This window comes from Dipodomys ordii, unplaced genomic scaffold, assembly GCF_000151885.1.
Source record: "Dipodomys ordii isolate 6190 unplaced genomic scaffold, Dord_2.0 Scaffold17, whole genome shotgun sequence".
In the NCBI taxonomy this organism is placed as follows: Eukaryota; Metazoa; Chordata; class Mammalia; order Rodentia; family Heteromyidae; genus Dipodomys; species Dipodomys ordii.
This window is the reverse complement of record NW_012267233.1, coordinates 11192852-11212612: the sequence shown is the minus strand read 5'-3', so window position 1 is coordinate 11212612 and position 19761 is coordinate 11192852. Positions and strand designations below refer to the sequence as shown.

The 19761-nt window shown below is 36.7% G+C and overlaps 1 protein-coding gene across 1 annotated transcript in view; it reads right to left on the bottom strand.

Moving 5' to 3' along the window:
- The window catches only part of Rgs22 (regulator of G-protein signaling 22), a 99287-nt gene that overhangs the window by 8007 nt on the left and 71519 nt on the right, over positions 1–19761 (bottom strand). The window contains exons 19-23 of the mRNA XM_013012450.1: positions 14294–14452; positions 12404–12472; positions 8869–9030; positions 5129–5308; positions 374–529 (exon numbers count right to left, since the gene is read on the bottom strand). Of these exons, the coding sequence (XP_012867904.1) occupies positions 374–529; positions 5129–5308; positions 8869–9030; positions 12404–12472; positions 14294–14452 (726 nt within the window). The remainder of the gene's footprint in view (positions 1–373; positions 530–5128; positions 5309–8868; positions 9031–12403; positions 12473–14293; positions 14453–19761) is intronic.

Below are 19761 nucleotides of genomic sequence, written 5' to 3'. Positions count from 1 at the left end.
GACATGCTCTCCTTACCCCTTGACTTCTTCTTCTATTTAAACCTAAACTTCTTGTCCATAGCCAGCGTGGGCTTAAATGTTTGATTTCTGTCTTCTCTAAATGATCATTCCTTTCCTGCCCACTAACCATTACATTGCTTGCTTGCTTTGGGGTATGTGGCCAAATGTGACAGTGAAATCCCCAGAGGTCAGCCATTACAAAATGAATTCTGAGAATTCAAAAGTGCCCCCAAACCTCTGAATAAAGGCTTAAATGTCACTGAAATCTATATGTTTAACTACTCTGTAAATTCCCCAGCCCCAATTCTACAAATTAGTGCATATCATCTATCTTTAAAAAGTGTAATTGGCTCCAAATTGAGTCTTGTCTTACCTTTCCAAATTTCTCTTCATCGAGGAGTGATATTTTCTTTTTCTGTTTATATTCCTGTCTTCTCTCTAAAACACTCATAATTTTATCATCAGTTAAATTCTTGCTAAACTCACAAAACTGTGACCAATATTTAAACAGAACCCCAAAAATTGTCATCTGTGTAAAAAAAGCACAATATGTCTTAGATTGCAGTTCTATATAAATGTACTGATTTAAACTCTAATTCACTATAATAATGGATTAACTATTCTATCTTTAATACACACCATGTTTCCTTCAATTTATTGTCTCCAGACTTCCCAATACAGTTTAGCTCAGCACATGCTTATCATCAATGTTTTTTTTATAACCAACGATAAGTCTTTCTTTAACTCACACACACTCTCTCTCACACACACACATACCAAACACACTTAAAAGTAACCTTATTCTTCATGTTTCCCTAACCAATTGAAGAATCCATTAGGTCTTTTTAAATAAGAAATTTATGTTTTCTTTTAAAACATCCTAGTTGGTGTACCACACACTGCTGTTTTATGCAAGTATTCCAAGTATTCAGTTCATTGAGGGACATTTCCCCCCACCCCTTTCTTTTAGAGAAAGGAAATACCATTTTGCCTCTGGAAAAGCTCTTAAACAAAGCTGCAGATCTAAGAATAAATCTTGAGTAACTTTAAAATGATATAATCTCTCTTTTATGTGAAAGCAAGAAAAGTAACATTTAAAACACAGAATGGTATCCTAGACAAATGCTTTCTATGAGGATACTTTACGTTAAATGATTAATTATGATATTTATGGAGATAAGAATGGTTGCTGGAATTCCCAGGCTAAGTTTTTCCATTAGTTCCAGAAGTGTACATTACTTCCAGGAGGTAGAACTTATTTGCCACACTAGATCAAGGCCAACAGCAAGGAACAGCCTTTACCTAAAGCTGTGAAGAAAAATGAACCATCCCATTAGGCTACTAGCCAACTTTTGGGGGAAAAGAGAAATTTCGGGATTTTTGGGTTTGTTTGTTTTTAAGGAAACACTGTGGTAAGGCACAGTCCTGAGTCAGCATACTTCACTATCCCTCTTTTCCATGCATGAATGTTATTAGTAATTCTAAAATTTTCACTCCTTTAAAAATAGTTGTATTTGGAGAAGAGGGGGAGAATGCAGTCAAGAATCCAATGTATATCCTGCCAAATTAAAAAGAGTGAGGGAAGGGATGGATAAGGGAGGGCTGAGTGAGAATGTTGAAAGGGGTGACATTGATCAAGATGTATTATATTCATAAACTGCTTTGTTAAGTGGCAATTCCTTTGTTTAACTAAAGATAATTTCCCAAGTTGAAAAATCAATAAATAAAACAATGGCCAAATACAAAACATAGTTGTGTTATTGAATTCTATAGCTGCTTGGGAATATGGAGAGAATCTAAGATACTTCGTTTGATGAAATGCAAGGCTAAGAAATTTTCATCTACCTTTACTTGATATACATTGAATGAAGTAATTTCCTGTTCTACTGTTCAGTGGACATAGCAGTTATTATGAACTTTAATAAAAGGCATAAAACCACTATACTCCCCAAAATTGTAATAGGGGTTTTAGGTTATATCTATTATTAATAAACATTACCCTGGCCAGGCATTGTGGCTCATGCCTATTTCCCTTGCTACTTGGGAGGTTAAGGATGGAAGGATCTGGGTTTGAGGCCTGATGATGCAGAAAAGTTATTGATGTCCTTTCTGAACCCATAGCTTTGCACAATACCATGCACCTACCCTCCAAAGCTATACCCATGGCTGAGATTGAGAGGATTACAGTTTTAGGCCAACCCTGGGAATGAATGTCTCCAAGACTCCATCTCCATGTATGGAAGCTGGACATGGTGGTGATGCATACTTTGATCCAAGAAACAACAGGAAGCCAAAAGTCAGAAAACTACAGCTCAGACACTAGCCACAACAGAGAGTGAGACCCTATTCTCAATAATAACTGGCAAAAGAAACAGGGTATGAAGCCTGGATCATGCGGTAGAGCTCCAACCTAGCAAGAGTAAGATTCTGAGTTCAAATACCAGCCCTGCCACCACCACAAAAAATGCTTCACATTACTCTGTGCCTCTCTGAATTTAAAAAATTACCAAATTGTTGGTTGGGAGAAAGAATGAAGTTGAGCACTAGAGGCTCACACCTGTAATCCTAGTTATTCAGGAGGTTGAGATCTGAGGATTACAGTTCAAAGCCAGCCTAGTCAAGAAAGTCTGTAAAATTCTTTACCAAAAAGCCAGAAAGCCAGAAGGGGAGCTGTGATTCAATGGTATGCACTAGCCTTGAACTAAAAAGCTCAGGGACAGTGCCCAGGCTTTGAGTTCAAGCCCCAGAACCTGCACAATAAACAAAGGCAACTGTGATTTGAATTCAAGGCCTGCTGCCCAGTACACTACCACTTAAGCCTACCGTCAACTCCTGTCGTTTGTGTTATGTTTCTTTATGCCCTGTCCCTGGTTCATGATCCTTCTATTTATACTTACCACATAGCTGGGATGACAGTTACTTGCCACTGTACTCAGGCTTTGTTTATTTGTTTTCAGTACTGGGATTTAAACTTAGGATTGCATGCTGTTCCCAGCTATTATTATTGTTGTTGTTGTTGCTGTTGCTGGTGGTAGTGGTAGTGGTTGTGATGGAGTCTCATGAACTTTTTGTTTGGGCTGGCCTCAAACCACAATCCTTCTGATCTCTGCCTCCCAAGTAGCTAAGATTATAAGCATGAGCCACCATGCTCAGCTAGAAAATATTTTTAATAAATACAGACTGCTTTGCTTACTGCCAGCAGATGAGTAATGGTTTTAATGAGTAAAGAGACCTGTGAAAATATGGTTTTTAGACTATTGGCAGTGAGTGTGGGAGATAGAGACTACACTGAAACAAAGCTAATTTTTCATTTACTATTCATCTCTTTTGTTCAACTTGCTCATTTCCAATTTAATCTCACTCTTTTTTCTCACATCATTCATCTCACATAACTCACCCATGTGGTCAAAAATGCCTACCCTTTGCCAGGCATTTGGGCCACAAAATTAAATAAGAAACATTCCCTGTCCTCAAAATCTTTACAATGCAATGAGATAGACAGAGGAAAGTGGCTTTCAATTTCGTGTGATAAGTCTTATGACACGAATAAACACAATAATGCTCAGGAGGAAAACTGTGGAACTACAGATATTTCAGAGAGACTGGAGAGACAGCAGGAAGTAAACAGAGATGCAGCTTCATAGGTATGTAGGAATACCTAAAAAACAATACCTGATTGTTTTAAGCAGAGAAGTGACAGGTACACATTTTAAAGCAGTGTGCACTGTGTACAGTTAATATGGAGAGAGTTGGGAGTTTTAGTAATTCATGTGATACATGTTGCAGATCTGAAGTGAGATAGTGGTATAGTGGTGTGTGGCTGGAGAAAAGTGGATAGAATGACACAAACAGGAGAAAAATGGGTAAAAATTAGGAACTGATAAGTGGAGTAAGGGAATAAAGGGGGTGGAAGGCATGAAGGTGGAAACGGGATCTCTGTCTTGTATACAGGGGTAGGAGTGACACTATTCTCTAAGCTTCCTTTAGGAAAACAGGGAGAATAATAGATTTGGAGGGATGTGATCCTTAAATAGTCTGTCTCTTCTGATGCTCTAAAGTCTTTATTTAAGCTATGACTTCATTTTAGAAAATCAAGTGAAGTCAGATGCTAGAGAATATGAGTTCTACAGCTAGAGGCTGCAGTTCCTGAAGAGTGTCAGAGTCAGCTGGGTGGGCAGTTCCAGACATCTCCGTTCAGACTCAAGGTCTTTGACATCGATGGGTAAAGTCCTGGTCTAGTTCATCAGTGCTTGGGGTCTTTTGGATCTTTTCATCAAGAGATGCTACATGGCGCCATGTTTTATCTATTGCTCACAGCACATCCTCAATCATTCCTCTGTGTTTTTGCCTGTGTTAGTGAATAATGTAGCATGTTGAGTTCACTTTGGATCCCTTAGAGGAACTTTGAACACAGCTGGTTTGCAAAGGAATGTTAAGGAGTAATGCTGTTCCATGCTCGGGGCAATCCTACTCTAAATCTGTTTCCTATCAATTCATGACATGGCCTTCCCTACTGCCCCTATTATAATTTATTTTTCTTAATCATTTTTTAGGAACAACATCACTAAAAGGCTTTTCAAAATGCATATAAATTATGTTCACTAAGTCAATGTTTGCTATTATTTATCTTAAAAAGAAGTAATTTGAGCAGGTCAGCAGTCATGATTTTCCTTTCATGAGTCTGTGTACTTTGTGTGGATTGAGTACTTAAATCTCCTCTCACTTATTTTATAAGCTACGTGGATATTCCAACCTTTAAAAATATACAAATTTTAGGACCCAAATATTTTACACATTTTTTGTGGTAGTAGATTTTTTAAAAGGAAATCTGAATGGTGGGAAAGGAAGAAAGAATTAGCTGGAATATTTTTAATAATCTGGAAACAAAAATGGTAATTCTTGAAAGTCAAAGTACATTTTAATTTTATTGCTGCATATTATCAACAAAATGACATTGAAGTTACTAATTTCTTATATTTTCATGGCATATGCAAAGATTATTTAAATGAAGCAGAATATATCCCAGCATTTGGAGGACTAAAATCTTGCTAAATATGAATACATTTTTAAAGAATATTTGATTGCAATCCACTTGAAATATGCTTAGCCACCTGTCCTGATCTCTTACCTGTGCCTCTCTGAATATATATGGCCCTAACTCTTTCCTGTGTTCAATAATCTTCTGGGCTTGCTCTATTGGAATGTCAATTTGTAAGGCGGGTGGAATACAGGAGTTAATGAAGCAGTTGATGATTGTCGTGATCTTCTGTTGGATGACAGACTCACTACAATGGGAGTGGCACAAATCCTGAATAAAAAGGGAGAAAGACAGAATAGAATGATTAGTGTATTACTAGAACTCTTTACCAAGCTTGTCCATGTTTCAGGTAATAAAGGTTTACATCAGGTACTGGGACATGTCAGGATTGTCTTTATAAAAACACAATATTTGGGGCTGGGGGCATGGTTCATGTGGTAGAATACCTTTCACATAATCCTGATCACCTATTTTCCCTACACAAAGGAACAAACAGCTTTAGTGCCTATTCTGATTTACTTAACCACTATATATTGAGTACCTGCTCCATGCCAGACACTGAGTTGAGCCTCCAGATACCATCCGTGCCCTTAAAGGGTTCAATCTCTATGCAAGAGAATTCTGGGACACTTTCCTAAGACTTAGGATAGCAAATAAGTGTTACGTAGGCAGATCTCCCTGAGGGCTGTAGGAGAAATGCTGACTTGAGGCACTAAATCCGGTGGATTCTACAGGAGTGTGCACAAGTTTTCCCATGTGCACTGCTCCTTGAGAAGGCTAGCAACAGAAGTGAGCTTGGTGGTCTTTATAGATTGTTTGGTATTGATATTGTTTCAGCTATCACCTCACACTATCCTCTCTATAAAAAAATATAAAAATAAAAGCTCTGCATTAGCATGAGCCAGTTTTAAAGTCACAGATATAAGGTTATTTTTCCTTTTTCTTAATAAAGAGATAGATTAGCTTGAATTATAGCATTTTTATGTTCAAGATAGGTTCTTAAATCAGTTAATAGTAAAATTCGGAAACTTCTCATTTCTAAGACAGAAATGAGGTAACTTTATATGCAAGTCTGTGTGTTCTGGTACTGGGCTTGAAATCAGGGCTTCATGATCTCACTTAGCCTGTTTATGCATGACTTGTGTTCTACCACTTAAGCTATGCTTCCAGCCTAGCTTTTTGCTATTTATTGGAAGTAGAGTCTCACAACTTTCCTACCTAGGCTTTCTATAAACTGTGATCCTCAAATCTCAACCTCCCAAGTAGCTAGGATTACAGGTATGATCCACTGGCATCCAGCTTCCTTCTAGTAAGTTTTTTATTTTATTAGGTGATGTCCAGAGGGGTTGCAGTTATGTAAGTCAGGTAATGAGTATATATATATTTCTAACAATGTCACCCCTCCCTCATTTTCTCCCAGTTTTTTTTTTCCCTCCCAACACCTCTCCTCACAAGTTGTTTGTTTTGGTTTTTATTTTGGGTCCGGTCATGGGGCCTGAACTCTGAGCCTGGGCGCTGCCCCTCAGCTCTTCAGCTCAAGGCTAGCGCTCTACCACTTGAGCCACAGCGCCACTTCCGGCTTGTTTTTTTGCTTATGGTTGCTGAGGAATCGAACCCAAGGCGACCTCAAGCATGCAAGGCAAGTGCTTTACCACTGAGCCACCTTCCCAGCCCTCTCTTTACAAGGTGTACAGTTCATTTCCAACATAGTGTCTAGTATTACTGAATTAGTTCACCCTTTGTCCCACGCTTTCTGTGTTTCCTTTTCCCCTCCCCAAATCAGATAAATTTATATACAGGACAAATAGTACAAATTTTCTGTGATTCTTTCAGTCTAGGAGAGAAGTCCATATTACCATTTTCCTAGCATCCTAGGCTTTCTACTGTGTGGTCCTCATCCCAGTCTGACCGCTGCCTTGTTTACCAACCCTATGTCCCTCCCTTGACACCATAAGCTCTAAGAAGAGGACTGTTTTCATTATTGTTGTACACTGAGGATTCAGCCTGGCCCTCACAATTTTTTTCTCTATGGATGTACACAGGAACATATATTTTAGATTAAATAATACTGCTTTCTAGTACCTGGTTTAAAGAAATAAAATATATAAGCATATTTTCTATCATTGATTTTTCTCCTACGACATATTTTTCTTATTGACTGAAGAGTATTCAGTTAAAAGAAACATTATAATTAAGTAACCAATGTTCCATTGTATATCTGAATCTGTCTGATTTTTCAAAGTCAAGAAGAAGGCTCCACTACAATGAACACCAATCATATCTTTGCAAATTGCCACAGTTATTAACTGGGAGCAGCATAGCTTTGTGGCTAAAGAATCCTCAAGTCTTGGGGGGAAGTGTGGATGGTACATTAGTAGATATGTGAGTTGAAAACAAAGTGAAAACTAATTTTATCAGAGCAGGTATTGGTGGTTTACACCTGTAATCCTAGCATCAAAAGGCTGATATCTGAGGATAAAAGTTCAAAGCTAGCCTGAGCAGTAAAAAAAAAAAAAATCACTGAGGCTCTTATTTTTAAATTAACCACCAGAAAAAAGTTGTAGAGAGTCAGCCTTGAGCAGAAAAGCTAAGCAAAAGCACAAGGCCCTTAATTCAAGCCCCAGTACTGGTACAAAACAAACAAACAAAAGATCCATTCTTGGCTAATTCCATGTCTTGGTTATAGAAAATAGTGCTGCAATAAACATGGTGGGTGATGACTTTAGTGTATCCCTGTTTGTGCTCTATTGGGTAAATGCCCAGAAGTGGAATTGCTGGGTCATAGGGAAGCTTTATGTTTAGTCTTTTGAGAAACCTTCATACTTCTTTCCAGAGTGGTTGACAAGTTTACACTCCCACCAACAGTGTAGTAGAGTTCCCTTTTGGCGACATCAAAAATGAGTAAAATGAGTACTAGGAAGTGTGTATTTGGGGTGGGGAGGAAGTGGGGGCGAAGACAAGAAGTGATGGGTAAAAGAATGAATGGGGGTATGAGTAGAATGCAGGCAAGAACTGAGAAAAATAAGGGAATGAGTGGGTAAGAAGGGGAGTAAAGCAGTTGAAGGGAGAGTAAAGTGGTTGAAGGGATAGCAATGTTCAAGATGGTATTGTATACATAAATTAGTTTGTTAAATGGCAACAAAAATTCAACACATAACCTAAAAATTAAGAAAAGTGAGAGAAGGGGTGGGGTGGGATGGGGTGGGTGAGAATGTTGAAAGTGTGACATTGATCAAGTGACACTGCACTCATTAACTGCTTTGTTGTATAGCAATCCCTTGGTACAACTACCTAAAGAAAATTTTAAAGCCATACTTTTTTTTTAATAAAACAGATTCTATCTCTTCAGGAAGATACTTATTTGGTGAAAATGCATATTACATTGAAAACTAGTGGCTCACACCTGTGATCCTAGCTACTCAAGGTGGCTGAGATCTGAAGAACTGAAATTCAAAGTTAGCCTGGGAAGATAAATGTGCAAGACTTCATCTCCAATTGGCCTGCAAAATGCCAGAGTAGAAGCATGGCTCAAGTGGCATAATACTGTGAACAAGAAAGCTAAGCAAGAGCATGAGGCCCTAGGTTCAAGCCCCAGAACCAGCACAAAACAACAAGAAACATAATGTATATTAATATGTTAAAAAAGTCTCAGTACTATCATTTTAGGGCTCACTCTTACTTTTCATTGTAAATAGTAAGTGTGACTAGAAAATGGACAATAAACATCTTGATACTTAAATGCTGGTATAGAGAAGATGGCCAGATTAAGGTATTTTATACAAATTTTTCATGAAAGATTTTCTCAAAAGTGGTTTTCTCTAACACAATACCTTATATTTTTGTACTTCTTGCCAAAAAAGTACTCCATTTTCTAATAAATCTCCTTTTAGAGCCACAAAACGTTGAAACTGTCTTGAAGTAACTGGATTCAATAATGCTTTACGAAAAGCAATAATTTCACAAGATGAAGATATCCACTTGCTCTCCACAGGCTGTCCAAAACAAAAAAATACAGAAAATGAGCTATGTTCTCAATAATAATAATAATAAAGTCATTGATTAGACTAAAATGATCAACTTCTATCCCTTTAATGTTAGTTATTGAAATTTATAGCACGAATACAATAGAATTTGGCAGCTTTTTTCCCTCTGATCTCCTCTCTTGTGTCATTTTTATTATTTATGACAAAAATTTTTAAAGTAAATTAAAAGAGACTTCCTTAGAAAGTAGAAAAAGAGTGACTGATAATTTACAACATATGAGTACATTGTTTAAGAATGCTAATAGATCAGTTTGGGACCACTGGGAAAAATGACTTTTAAGTACATTTGTGAATTCTGGAAAGAAAAGAAAGTAAATCAAAAGGATTCACATATATATTGGGCTGTTTATTTTTGTTTTTAATTTTACTTTTGAATTAGTATACATCAATACTATGACGGGGTTCATGGGGACAATTCTATGTGTACAGTTGTGCTTTGAGCAAGTTCACACCATCCACTCAAGTGCCCTTCTTCCTCTCTCCCTTTTCAAAGTGTTTCATGGGGTTCATTATACGCTGTGTTCACATACATATAAGTACAGTATTTCACTTCTCAGCATCCTCCTCTCTCTCTCTCTCCTGCTGGCTCTGAGATGGACTGCCTCCCTTTTATATTCATGTCTCATTATCATTCATGTTTTATCTATTTTTATTTTTCAATTTTGCATTATTAGAAATTATTGTTTATTTATTTATTTTATATGGCACTACTGAGGTCTGAACTCAAGGCCTGTGCTTGCTGGGCACATGTACTTACCACAGAGCCATGTGTCCAGCCACCTGGTTACAGGTTTGGGCTACCATGTGCCTATTTTAGGCTTTCTATCACAGTTTAACAGGTGCATACCACTGCTCTCCGCTCTGGGCTGAACTTTTCTGCCTCAGCTGCCCTATAACTGTGATCCTTCCAATCTCAGACTTTCAAATAACTAGGACTATAGTCTGGCACCTGGCTTATTTATTTGATTTGATTTGATTTTGAGAGGGAATTTCAGTATGCAGTCAAGTTATCCTTGAATTTCTCATCTTCCTGCCTCAGTCACAGGTACTGGGTTAGGCATGGAAAAACATTCCTACGTTTAAAAAAGTGCAAGCAGGGCTGGGATGTAGCTCAGTGGCAAAGCGCGTGCCTAGCAAGTGCAACGTCCTGGGTTCAATCCCCAGTACCAAAAAAGAAAAGACAAAAAAAAGTGCAAGCAGTTGAATATTTAAACAATTTTAAAATTTGTTTTAAAAAATCAATTCTATATAATTTACATGGAAATTTTACTAAGCTGCATTGTAATTCTATCCTGGAAATACCATGTTTTCACATGAACATCTTTAAATTGTTTTAGTAATTATTAATAGGTATAATATAAGCATATAAGTGGTAATTAATTTTGTGATGCTGGGAATCAAATCCAGGATCTTACACATGCTAGGAAAGTACTCTATCATTGAGCTACAGCTCCAGTGGTAGCAATAGATTTTAAAAAAATGATTGAGGATTTGTTTCACATATCATAAAATCTAGAAGTATCTGTGGTATTTTCCTAAACTGAAAAGTACTGTAATCTACTCCTATTATATCTTCACCATTTTGAAATGTTTCCTTTTTATTCTTTGCCCATTTTAATTTTTCTTTGCCCATTTAAAAACCATACAATTTCCTTTACCTTCTCAGATTTAACAACATAAAAAAGATTTTATTGAATTTAGCAAATAGCTTTCAATTTTATTGAAGTTTCCCAAAGCTGACTTTCGCATACAACCCTGTAAGGATCTATCACTCCAAAGGCAACAGTTTAGATGACTTACTTACAAATTATACTAATGATTAAATTACATGAAAAATATCTATTGTTGACAATGCATTAAATAAATTCCTTGAAAGAAATCATATGTGACCAGCATTAGAACTGTTTAAGGGAATTATTTCAAAAGTGCTACAGGAACGCAAAGGCAGGAGTGACTAAGTCTGCCTGGAAAGGGGAGGGCCTCCACGGTGACAGTGAGTTGGAACTGCAAAGCGAAGGCCACTCTGCTCAGTCCGGATGAGCGCCGTGGCATTAACCCAGATAAAGTGCTGAGATGTCTATCACTATTTATTGAGGCACATGCCATGTTCTGTGGACTAAAACTTAAGACCCTTAACATCTGGTCCATATTACAATGATAGCCTTATAAATAGAAACAACTATAAGTTAGACTGGGATGTTTATTTAAAACCCACTCAACAAATAATGTTTTAAGACCTGCTTCTTAAGATAGTAAAACTTAGTAATTTGACTAAAACCTATAATTTAACTCAATTGAGCATAATACAATATATAATGCACAACAACATAAAATACAAGCTCATTCAATTTAGTATTCCAATTAAAAATAATTGAAAAGTCATTAAAAAATTACTTCTTTCAAAAGGAAAATATCAAAGTAGACTCTATACCCTAACTACTACATGCACTCCACTAACATTCTGATACATTTATTATTATTATTGCCGGTTGTGGGTCCTGAACTCAGCCTGGGTGCTGTCCCTCAGCTCTTCAGCTCAAGGCTAGTGCTCTACCATTTGAGCCACAGCACCAATGGCTTTTTCTGCTTATGTGGTGCTGAGGAATTGAACCTAGGGCTTCATGCTTACAAGGCAAGCACTCTACCACTGAGCCACCTTCCCAGCCCATTTTTATTTTTATTAGTTTGCAAGAGTTTACTTGAGTCTCGTTTGACATTCCATCATGTAGGTTCAGAAAAAAAAAAAAAAGGCTGTGTGCCTCATGCTTGTTAAAAAGTAAAATAGGCAAATAGCAAAGTATCATATTATAGTGATTTTAATAATTGTTAAAATAATAGTCATAATACTTTTAAAGTTAAACTGTAATTGTAAATAAAGGAAATCATTGTAACATGAATTAACCTGCTGATTCTGCTGTGTGCATTCTTTTTGTGTAATCCACTCTCAGTGATAAATAAGCTACCAGACACTGGTGAGAACAGCTTGCCTCAATAAACCCATCATAAGCAAAACAAATGTTTTGGGTTTTTGGGGGGGTTTTTGTTTTGTTTTGTTTTGAGCTGGGGATCCAATCAAAGTCTGATGCAGAAATGTACATGAAGACCAATCACACTTCTACCATTGAACAGTTCAAGGAGTCCTTCAGAACAGAGTTCTGACAGAATCACACATTCCCTCAAATTCCATCTGCCAAGAAAGAATGCTATGGGTAGTCAGTTGGTGGTTTAGAAATCAGGGAAGGTCTTTGAACAAGAAGGGAAAGGAAAAATAATACTTTGACAAACTGGAACTTAAAAGAGGAAGAGTATAATAATTACTTGCCTTCCAGACCCCGATTTTCCTTTCATGCTTCTGTTGTAAAAGCTCATCTGCTATGTCTTTCATCTGTATCTAAGAGCAAAACCAATTATTTCATCCACTTAATCAGAATGTTCAGGGTTTTGAAATTATTGATTTGTAGCTTATAAAGTGAGATGTAGGTTAGACTGAAAGAGAGTGCCATTCACAAAAAGAATTAGAGAAATTGAAGCCCTGCAGTCAGGACTCTGAGTTACTCATTCTTGGAACCCAGGGTCCTCATTTGCTAACAGTATTAGTACCCAACTGCTCTGCTCCAAATTAACCATCACAGTTTCACTTTGGCTCACTTACGTGACTCTGGAGTGATCATGATAACTGCTCAGAGTTTTGTGCCATTTTCATATTGGAGATTAAATTAATGGTCTGGCATTTATTAGGCAAGCACTCTACTTCTCTAGCTGCATATTTTTCTCCTACTAACTTTTTCCCCCAAAGAAACTTTCAGCAGAAAGAAACAAACAGAAGATACCATTGATGCTCTGTGAATTCAACCAGGCTGAGATGAAAATATTAAAATAAAAATTTGCGCCTACTCTGAATATCCATGGACCTTTTTCTTGTTTTTATACCATAGACAATACAGTATAACAGCTATTCAATCAACATTTGTATTGCATTAGTTTTACAAGTTATCCTGAAATGATTTAAAATATATGGAAGGAAGGATGTGAGTGGGTTATATGCAAATATTATAAGATTTTACATGAGGAATTTGAGCATCTTCAGAGTTTTGGTATCCACAGAGGTACTCCATAAACATCAAGAGATGACTGTATTTGTTGGAGTTTCTGCTTATATATAATAATATATAATATTTTATCTTAGAGAATAGCTCTTGCCAAATCTATGCTAAGTCTCTACTACCTTGTCCAAAACACATAGAAATGATCGAGAGAAGAAGGATCAGGATCACAAGGGCAGAATCTTTTTTTTTTCTTTTTAAACAAATGCTGTGGGTCAAACCCAGGGCCTTATGTATGCTAGACATGATTGTGTACTAATCAGTTTTAGCCCCACCATTAAGTTTTCTTGATAATCACAGCTCAGAACAGTGATCTAAGAATTCTTGCTGAGTTCCCGTGGCTGGCCTGGCCTATATCTTGTCTAAAGCTAGGATGTTACTGCTTCTCCTATGTGTCGTATATAAGATACTCCAAGACCATAATATAATAGTTTATACCACTCCTTTTGTTTTTTGTTTAAGGTCTCCAGAATTAGTTTATTTTGCTGATCACCCAAAGAATGCTAAGTCAGGAAATAACTACAAGTTACAATAAAATTGCTGTGGTAAACATAATGAGAAAATGTGATAAATACTATTAGTAGGCCCAATGTCGATATAATTGGCTTTGGAAAGAAAACTGGAATTGCCCTAAAGAAAAGGAATAAAGAAATTTGAGAGATTATTTACAGAAACATTTTGCCTAAAACAAGTGAGCTTTTCTCCATGCTAAAAATTCTGTTTTCCCCTAAGTTGTTCAGCTCAAAAGACTAAGGATATGTCCAATTCTGTAGGTCTCAAAGTGTCTGATCAATTGATTTCATTGTATCTGAAAAGGGAAATCATTTCAAATAGTTCCTAGTTACCATTAAAGGTATTTGTCTTTAAGATCCAAAGTTACCAGTTTTCTGACTGATTAGACTTTCCTGTTTTTAGCTATACTAGGGACATTTGAATGATGCAATATTTGTTTTAATTTTTTTTAAAAAAGCAAAACAAAAACCCATTTTACAAAGTAAAAATCCTCTCCCTGTCCAAATGCATTTCTAAGAAGTATATTCTTCAGGATGTTTTTCCTGGTTGGTTGATAGGCATCTCAACTGCTATTAAAAGATTACACATTTATATACCTTTATCTTTTGACGTGCTGCAAACTGTTCATTTGCAAGAAACAATGGCAGCCACACATTTTCTAGCCTGTTCAGGACATGTTTCTGAACTTCAACTAGAACAGGTGCATCCAGCTGTTCATGCAGAATCTTCCCCCAGCCACCACTTAAACGCATTATCTAAGAAAATAGGAATGAACCAGAAACTACAAGTTTGTATTTAGTTAAAGAAACACTAATATTCATTTACTCCAAAAAACAAACAAATAAACCACCATTTACAGTGTAAGTGACAGTTGTCACAATTTTCATTCTTCATATAACATCTTCTGATTATATTGTCTATAGAAACTACAGACAACTTACCCAACATAAACAACAACAAACTGTGGGTTTTGTGGCAGTTGTTCTCGATGTATGATTTTGCTTGCTATGAAATATTGAAAAGTATAGGTGTGGGATTTGTGTATTTGTGAGCTCGTGTTTAGATGAAATCCAATGCTTTATGCATGCTAGGCAATTGCTCGACCACTGAGCTACATCCCGGCCCCCAGGAATCCGGCATGAATAACAAGCAAGGCATTTTTCTTCATTGACTTAGTATCTTCAATTATAAAATGAGGGCATTAATCAATTGATTTTTTTTCCTAAGTAATCTTAATAGCATTTTGTTCTGTATGATTCTCATCAAATTGGTCCATTGGAGAAAGCATGTTTTTGTTTTTGTACGTGAGGAAAATGAGGCATCAATTACTTAAAAGAAAACCTTGAAAGCCAGGCACCAATTGCTCACTCTTATAATCCTAGCTACACAGGAAACTGAGATCTGAGGATTGCAGTTTTAAGCCAGTCTGTAAGACTCTTTTCAATTAACAACCAAAAAGCCTGAAGTAGAGCTGTGGCTCAAGTGATAGAGTGCTAGTGTTGAGCAAAAAATCTCACACTCTAAATTCAAGCCCCAGGACAAAAAAAGACAACCTTAGCCAGGCGCCAGTGGCTCACGCCTATAATCCTAGCTACTCAGGAGACTGAGTTCTGAGGATCACGGTTCAATGCTAGCCCAGGCAGGAAAGTCTGTAAGACTCTTATCTCCAATAAACCACTAGAAAACCAGAAGTGGTGCTGTGGCTCAAGTGGTAGAGCGCTTGCCTTGAGCTGAAGAGCTGAGGGACAGAACCCAGGCCCAGAGTTCAAGCCCCACAACTGAAAAAAAAAATCACTGAGGCTCTTATTTTTAAATTAACCACCAGAAAAAAGTTGTAGAGAGTCAGCCTTGAGCAGAAAAGCTAAGCAAAAGCACAAGGCCCTTAATTCAAGCCCCAGTACTGGTACAAAACAAACAAACAAAAGATCCATTCTTGGCTAATTCCATGTCTTGGTTATAGAAAATAGTGCTGCAATAAACATGGTGGGTGATGACTTTAGTGTATCCCTGTTTGTGCTCTATTGGGTAAATGCCCAGAAGTGGAATTGCTGGGTCATAGGGAAGCTTTATGTTTAGTCTTTTGAGAAACCTTCATACTTCTTTCCAGAGTGGTTGACAAGTTTACACTCCCACCAACAGTGTAGTAGAGTTCCCTTTTGGCGACATCAAAAATGAGTAAAATGAGTACTAGGAAGTGTGTATTTGGGGTGGGGAGGAAGTGGGGGCGAAGACAAGAAGTGATGGGTAAAAGAATGAATGGGGGTATGAGTAGAATGCAGGCAAGAACTGAGAAAAATAAGGGAATGAGTGGGTAAGAAGGGGAGTAAAGCAGTTGAAGGGAGAGTAAAGTGGTTGAAGGGATAGCAATGTTCAAGATGGTATTGTATACATAAATTAGTTTGTTAAATGGCAACAAAAATTCAACACATAACCTAAAAATTAAGAAAAGTGAGAGAAGGGGTGGGGTGGGATGGGGTGGGTGAGAATGTTGAAAGTGTGACATTGATCAAGTGACACTGCACTCATTAACTGCTTTGTTGTATAGCAATCCCTTGGTACAACTACCTAAAGAAAATTTTAAAGCCATACTTTTTTTTTAATAAAACAGATTCTATCTCTTCAGGAAGATACTTATTTGGTGAAAATGCATATTACATTGAAAACTAGTGGCTCACACCTGTGATCCTAGCTACTCAAGGTGGCTGAGATCTGAAGAACTGAAATTCAAAGTTAGCCTGGGAAGATAAATGTGCAAGACTTCATCTCCAATTGGCCTGCAAAATGCCAGAGTAGAAGCATGGCTCAAGTGGCATAATACTGTGAACAAGAAAGCTAAGCAAGAGCATGAGGCCCTAGGTTCAAGCCCCAGAACCAGCACAAAACAACAAGAAACATAATGTATATTAATATGTTAAAAAAGTCTCAGTACTATCATTTTAGGGCTCACTCTTACTTTTCATTGTAAATAGTAAGTGTGACTAGAAAATGGACAATAAACATCTTGATACTTAAATGCTGGTATAGAGAAGATGGCCAGATTAAGGTATTTTATACAAATTTTTCATGAAAGATTTTCTCAAAAGTGGTTTTCTCTAACACAATACCTTATATTTTTGTACTTCTTGCCAAAAAAGTACTCCATTTTCTAATAAATCTCCTTTTAGAGCCACAAAACGTTGAAACTGTCTTGAAGTAACTGGATTCAATAATGCTTTACGAAAAGCAATAATTTCACAAGATGAAGATATCCACTTGCTCTCCACAGGCTGTCCAAAACAAAAAAATACAGAAAATGAGCTATGTTCTCAATAATAATAATAATAAAGTCATTGATTAGACTAAAATGATCAACTTCTATCCCTTTAATGTTAGTTATTGAAATTTATAGCACGAATACAATAGAATTTGGCAGCTTTTTTCCCTCTGATCTCCTCTCTTGTGTCATTTTTATTATTTATGACAAAAATTTTTAAAGTAAATTAAAAGAGACTTCCTTAGAAAGTAGAAAAAGAGTGACTGATAATTTACAACATATGAGTACATTGTTTAAGAATGCTAATAGATCAGTTTGGGACCACTGGGAAAAATGACTTTTAAGTACATTTGTGAATTCTGGAAAGAAAAGAAAGTAAATCAAAAGGATTCACATATATATTGGGCTGTTTATTTTTGTTTTTAATTTTACTTTTGAATTAGTATACATCAATACTATGACGGGGTTCATGGGGACAATTCTATGTGTACAGTTGTGCTTTGAGCAAGTTCACACCATCCACTCAAGTGCCCTTCTTCCTCTCTCCCTTTTCAAAGTGTTTCATGGGGTTCATTATACGCTGTGTTCACATACATATAAGTACAGTATTTCACTTCTCAGCATCCTCCTCTCACTCTCTCTCCTGCTGGCTCTGAGATGGACTGCCTCCCTTTTATATTCATGTCTCATTATCATTCATGTTTTATCTATTTTTATTTTTCAATTTTGCATTATTAGAAATTATTGTTTATTTATTTATTTTATATGGCACTACTGAGGTCTGAACTCAAGGCCTGTGCTTGCTGGGCACATGTACTTACCACAGAGCCATGTGTCCAGCCACCTGGTTACAGGTTTGGGCTACCATGTGCCTATTTTAGGCTTTCTATCACAGTTTAACAGGTGCATACCACTGCTCTCCGCTCTGGGCTGAACTTTTCTGCCTCAGCTGCCCTATAACTGTGATCCTTCCAATCTCAGACTTTCAAATAACTAGGACTATAGTCTGGCACCTGGCTTATTTATTTGATTTGATTTGATTTTGAGAGGGAATTTCAGTATGCAGTCAAGTTATCCTTGAATTTCTCATCTTCCTGCCTCAGTCACAGGTACTGGGTTAGGCATGGAAAAACATTCCTACGTTTAAAAAAGTGCAAGCAGGGCTGGGATGTAGCTCAGTGGCAAAGCGCGTGCCTAGCAAGTGCAACGTCCTGGGTTCAATCCCCAGTACCAAAAAAGAAAAGACAAAAAAAAGTGCAAGCAGTTGAATATTTAAACAATTTTAAAATTTGTTTTAAAAAATCAATTCTATATAATTTACATGGAAATTTTACTAAGCTGCATTGTAATTCTATCCTGGAAATACCATGTTTTCACATGAACATCTTTAAATTGTTTTAGTAATTATTAATAGGTATAATATAAGCATATAAGTGGTAATTAATTTTGTGATGCTGGGAATCAAATCCAGGATCTTACACATGCTAGGAAAGTACTCTATCATTGAGCTACAGCTCCAGTGGTAGCAATAGATTTTAAAAAAATGATTGAGGATTTGTTTCACATATCATAAAATCTAGAAGTATCTGTGGTATTTTCCTAAACTGAAAAGTACTGTAATCTACTCCTATTATATCTTCACCATTTTGAAATGTTTCCTTTTTATTCTTTGCCCATTTTAATTTTTCTTTGCCCATTTAAAAACCATACAATTTCCTTTACCTTCTCAGATTTAACAACATAAAAAAGATTTTATTGAATTTAGCAAATAGCTTTCAATTTTATTGAAGTTTCCCAAAGCTGACTTTCGCATACAACCCTGTAAGGATCTATCACTCCAAAGGCAACAGTTTAGATGACTTACTTACAAATTATACTAATGATTAAATTACATGAAAAATATCTATTGTTGACAATGCATTAAATAAATTCCTTGAAAGAAATCATATGTGACCAGCATTAGAACTGTTTAAGGGAATTATTTCAAAAGTGCTACAGGAACGCAAAGGCAGGAGTGACTAAGTCTGCCTGGAAAGGGGAGGGCCTCCACGGTGACAGTGAGTTGGAACTGCAAAGCGAAGGCCACTCTGCTCAGTCCGGATGAGCGCCGTGGCATTAACCCAGATAAAGTGCTGAGATGTCTATCACTATTTATTGAGGCACATGCCATGTTCTGTGGACTAAAACTTAAGACCCTTAACATCTGGTCCATATTACAATGATAGCCTTATAAATAGAAACAACTATAAGTTAGACTGGGATGTTTATTTAAAACCCACTCAACAAATAATGTTTTAAGACCTGCTTCTTAAGATAGTAAAACTTAGTAATTTGACTAAAACCTATAATTTAACTCAATTGAGCATAATACAATATATAATGCACAACAACATAAAATACAAGCTCATTCAATTTAGTATTCCAATTAAAAATAATTGAAAAGTCATTAAAAAATTACTTCTTTCAAAAGGAAAATATCAAAGTAGACTCTATACCCTAACTACTACATGCACTCCACTAACATTCTGATACATTTATTATTATTATTGCCGGTTGTGGGTCCTGAACTCAGCCTGGGTGCTGTCCCTCAGCTCTTCAGCTCAAGGCTAGTGCTCTACCATTTGAGCCACAGCACCAATGGCTTTTTCTGCTTATGTGGTGCTGAGGAATTGAACCTAGGGCTTCATGCTTACAAGGCAAGCACTCTACCACTGAGCCACCTTCCCAGCCCATTTTTATTTTTATTAGTTTGCAAGAGTTTACTTGAGTCTCGTTTGACATTCCATCATGTAGGTTCAGAAAAAAAAAAAA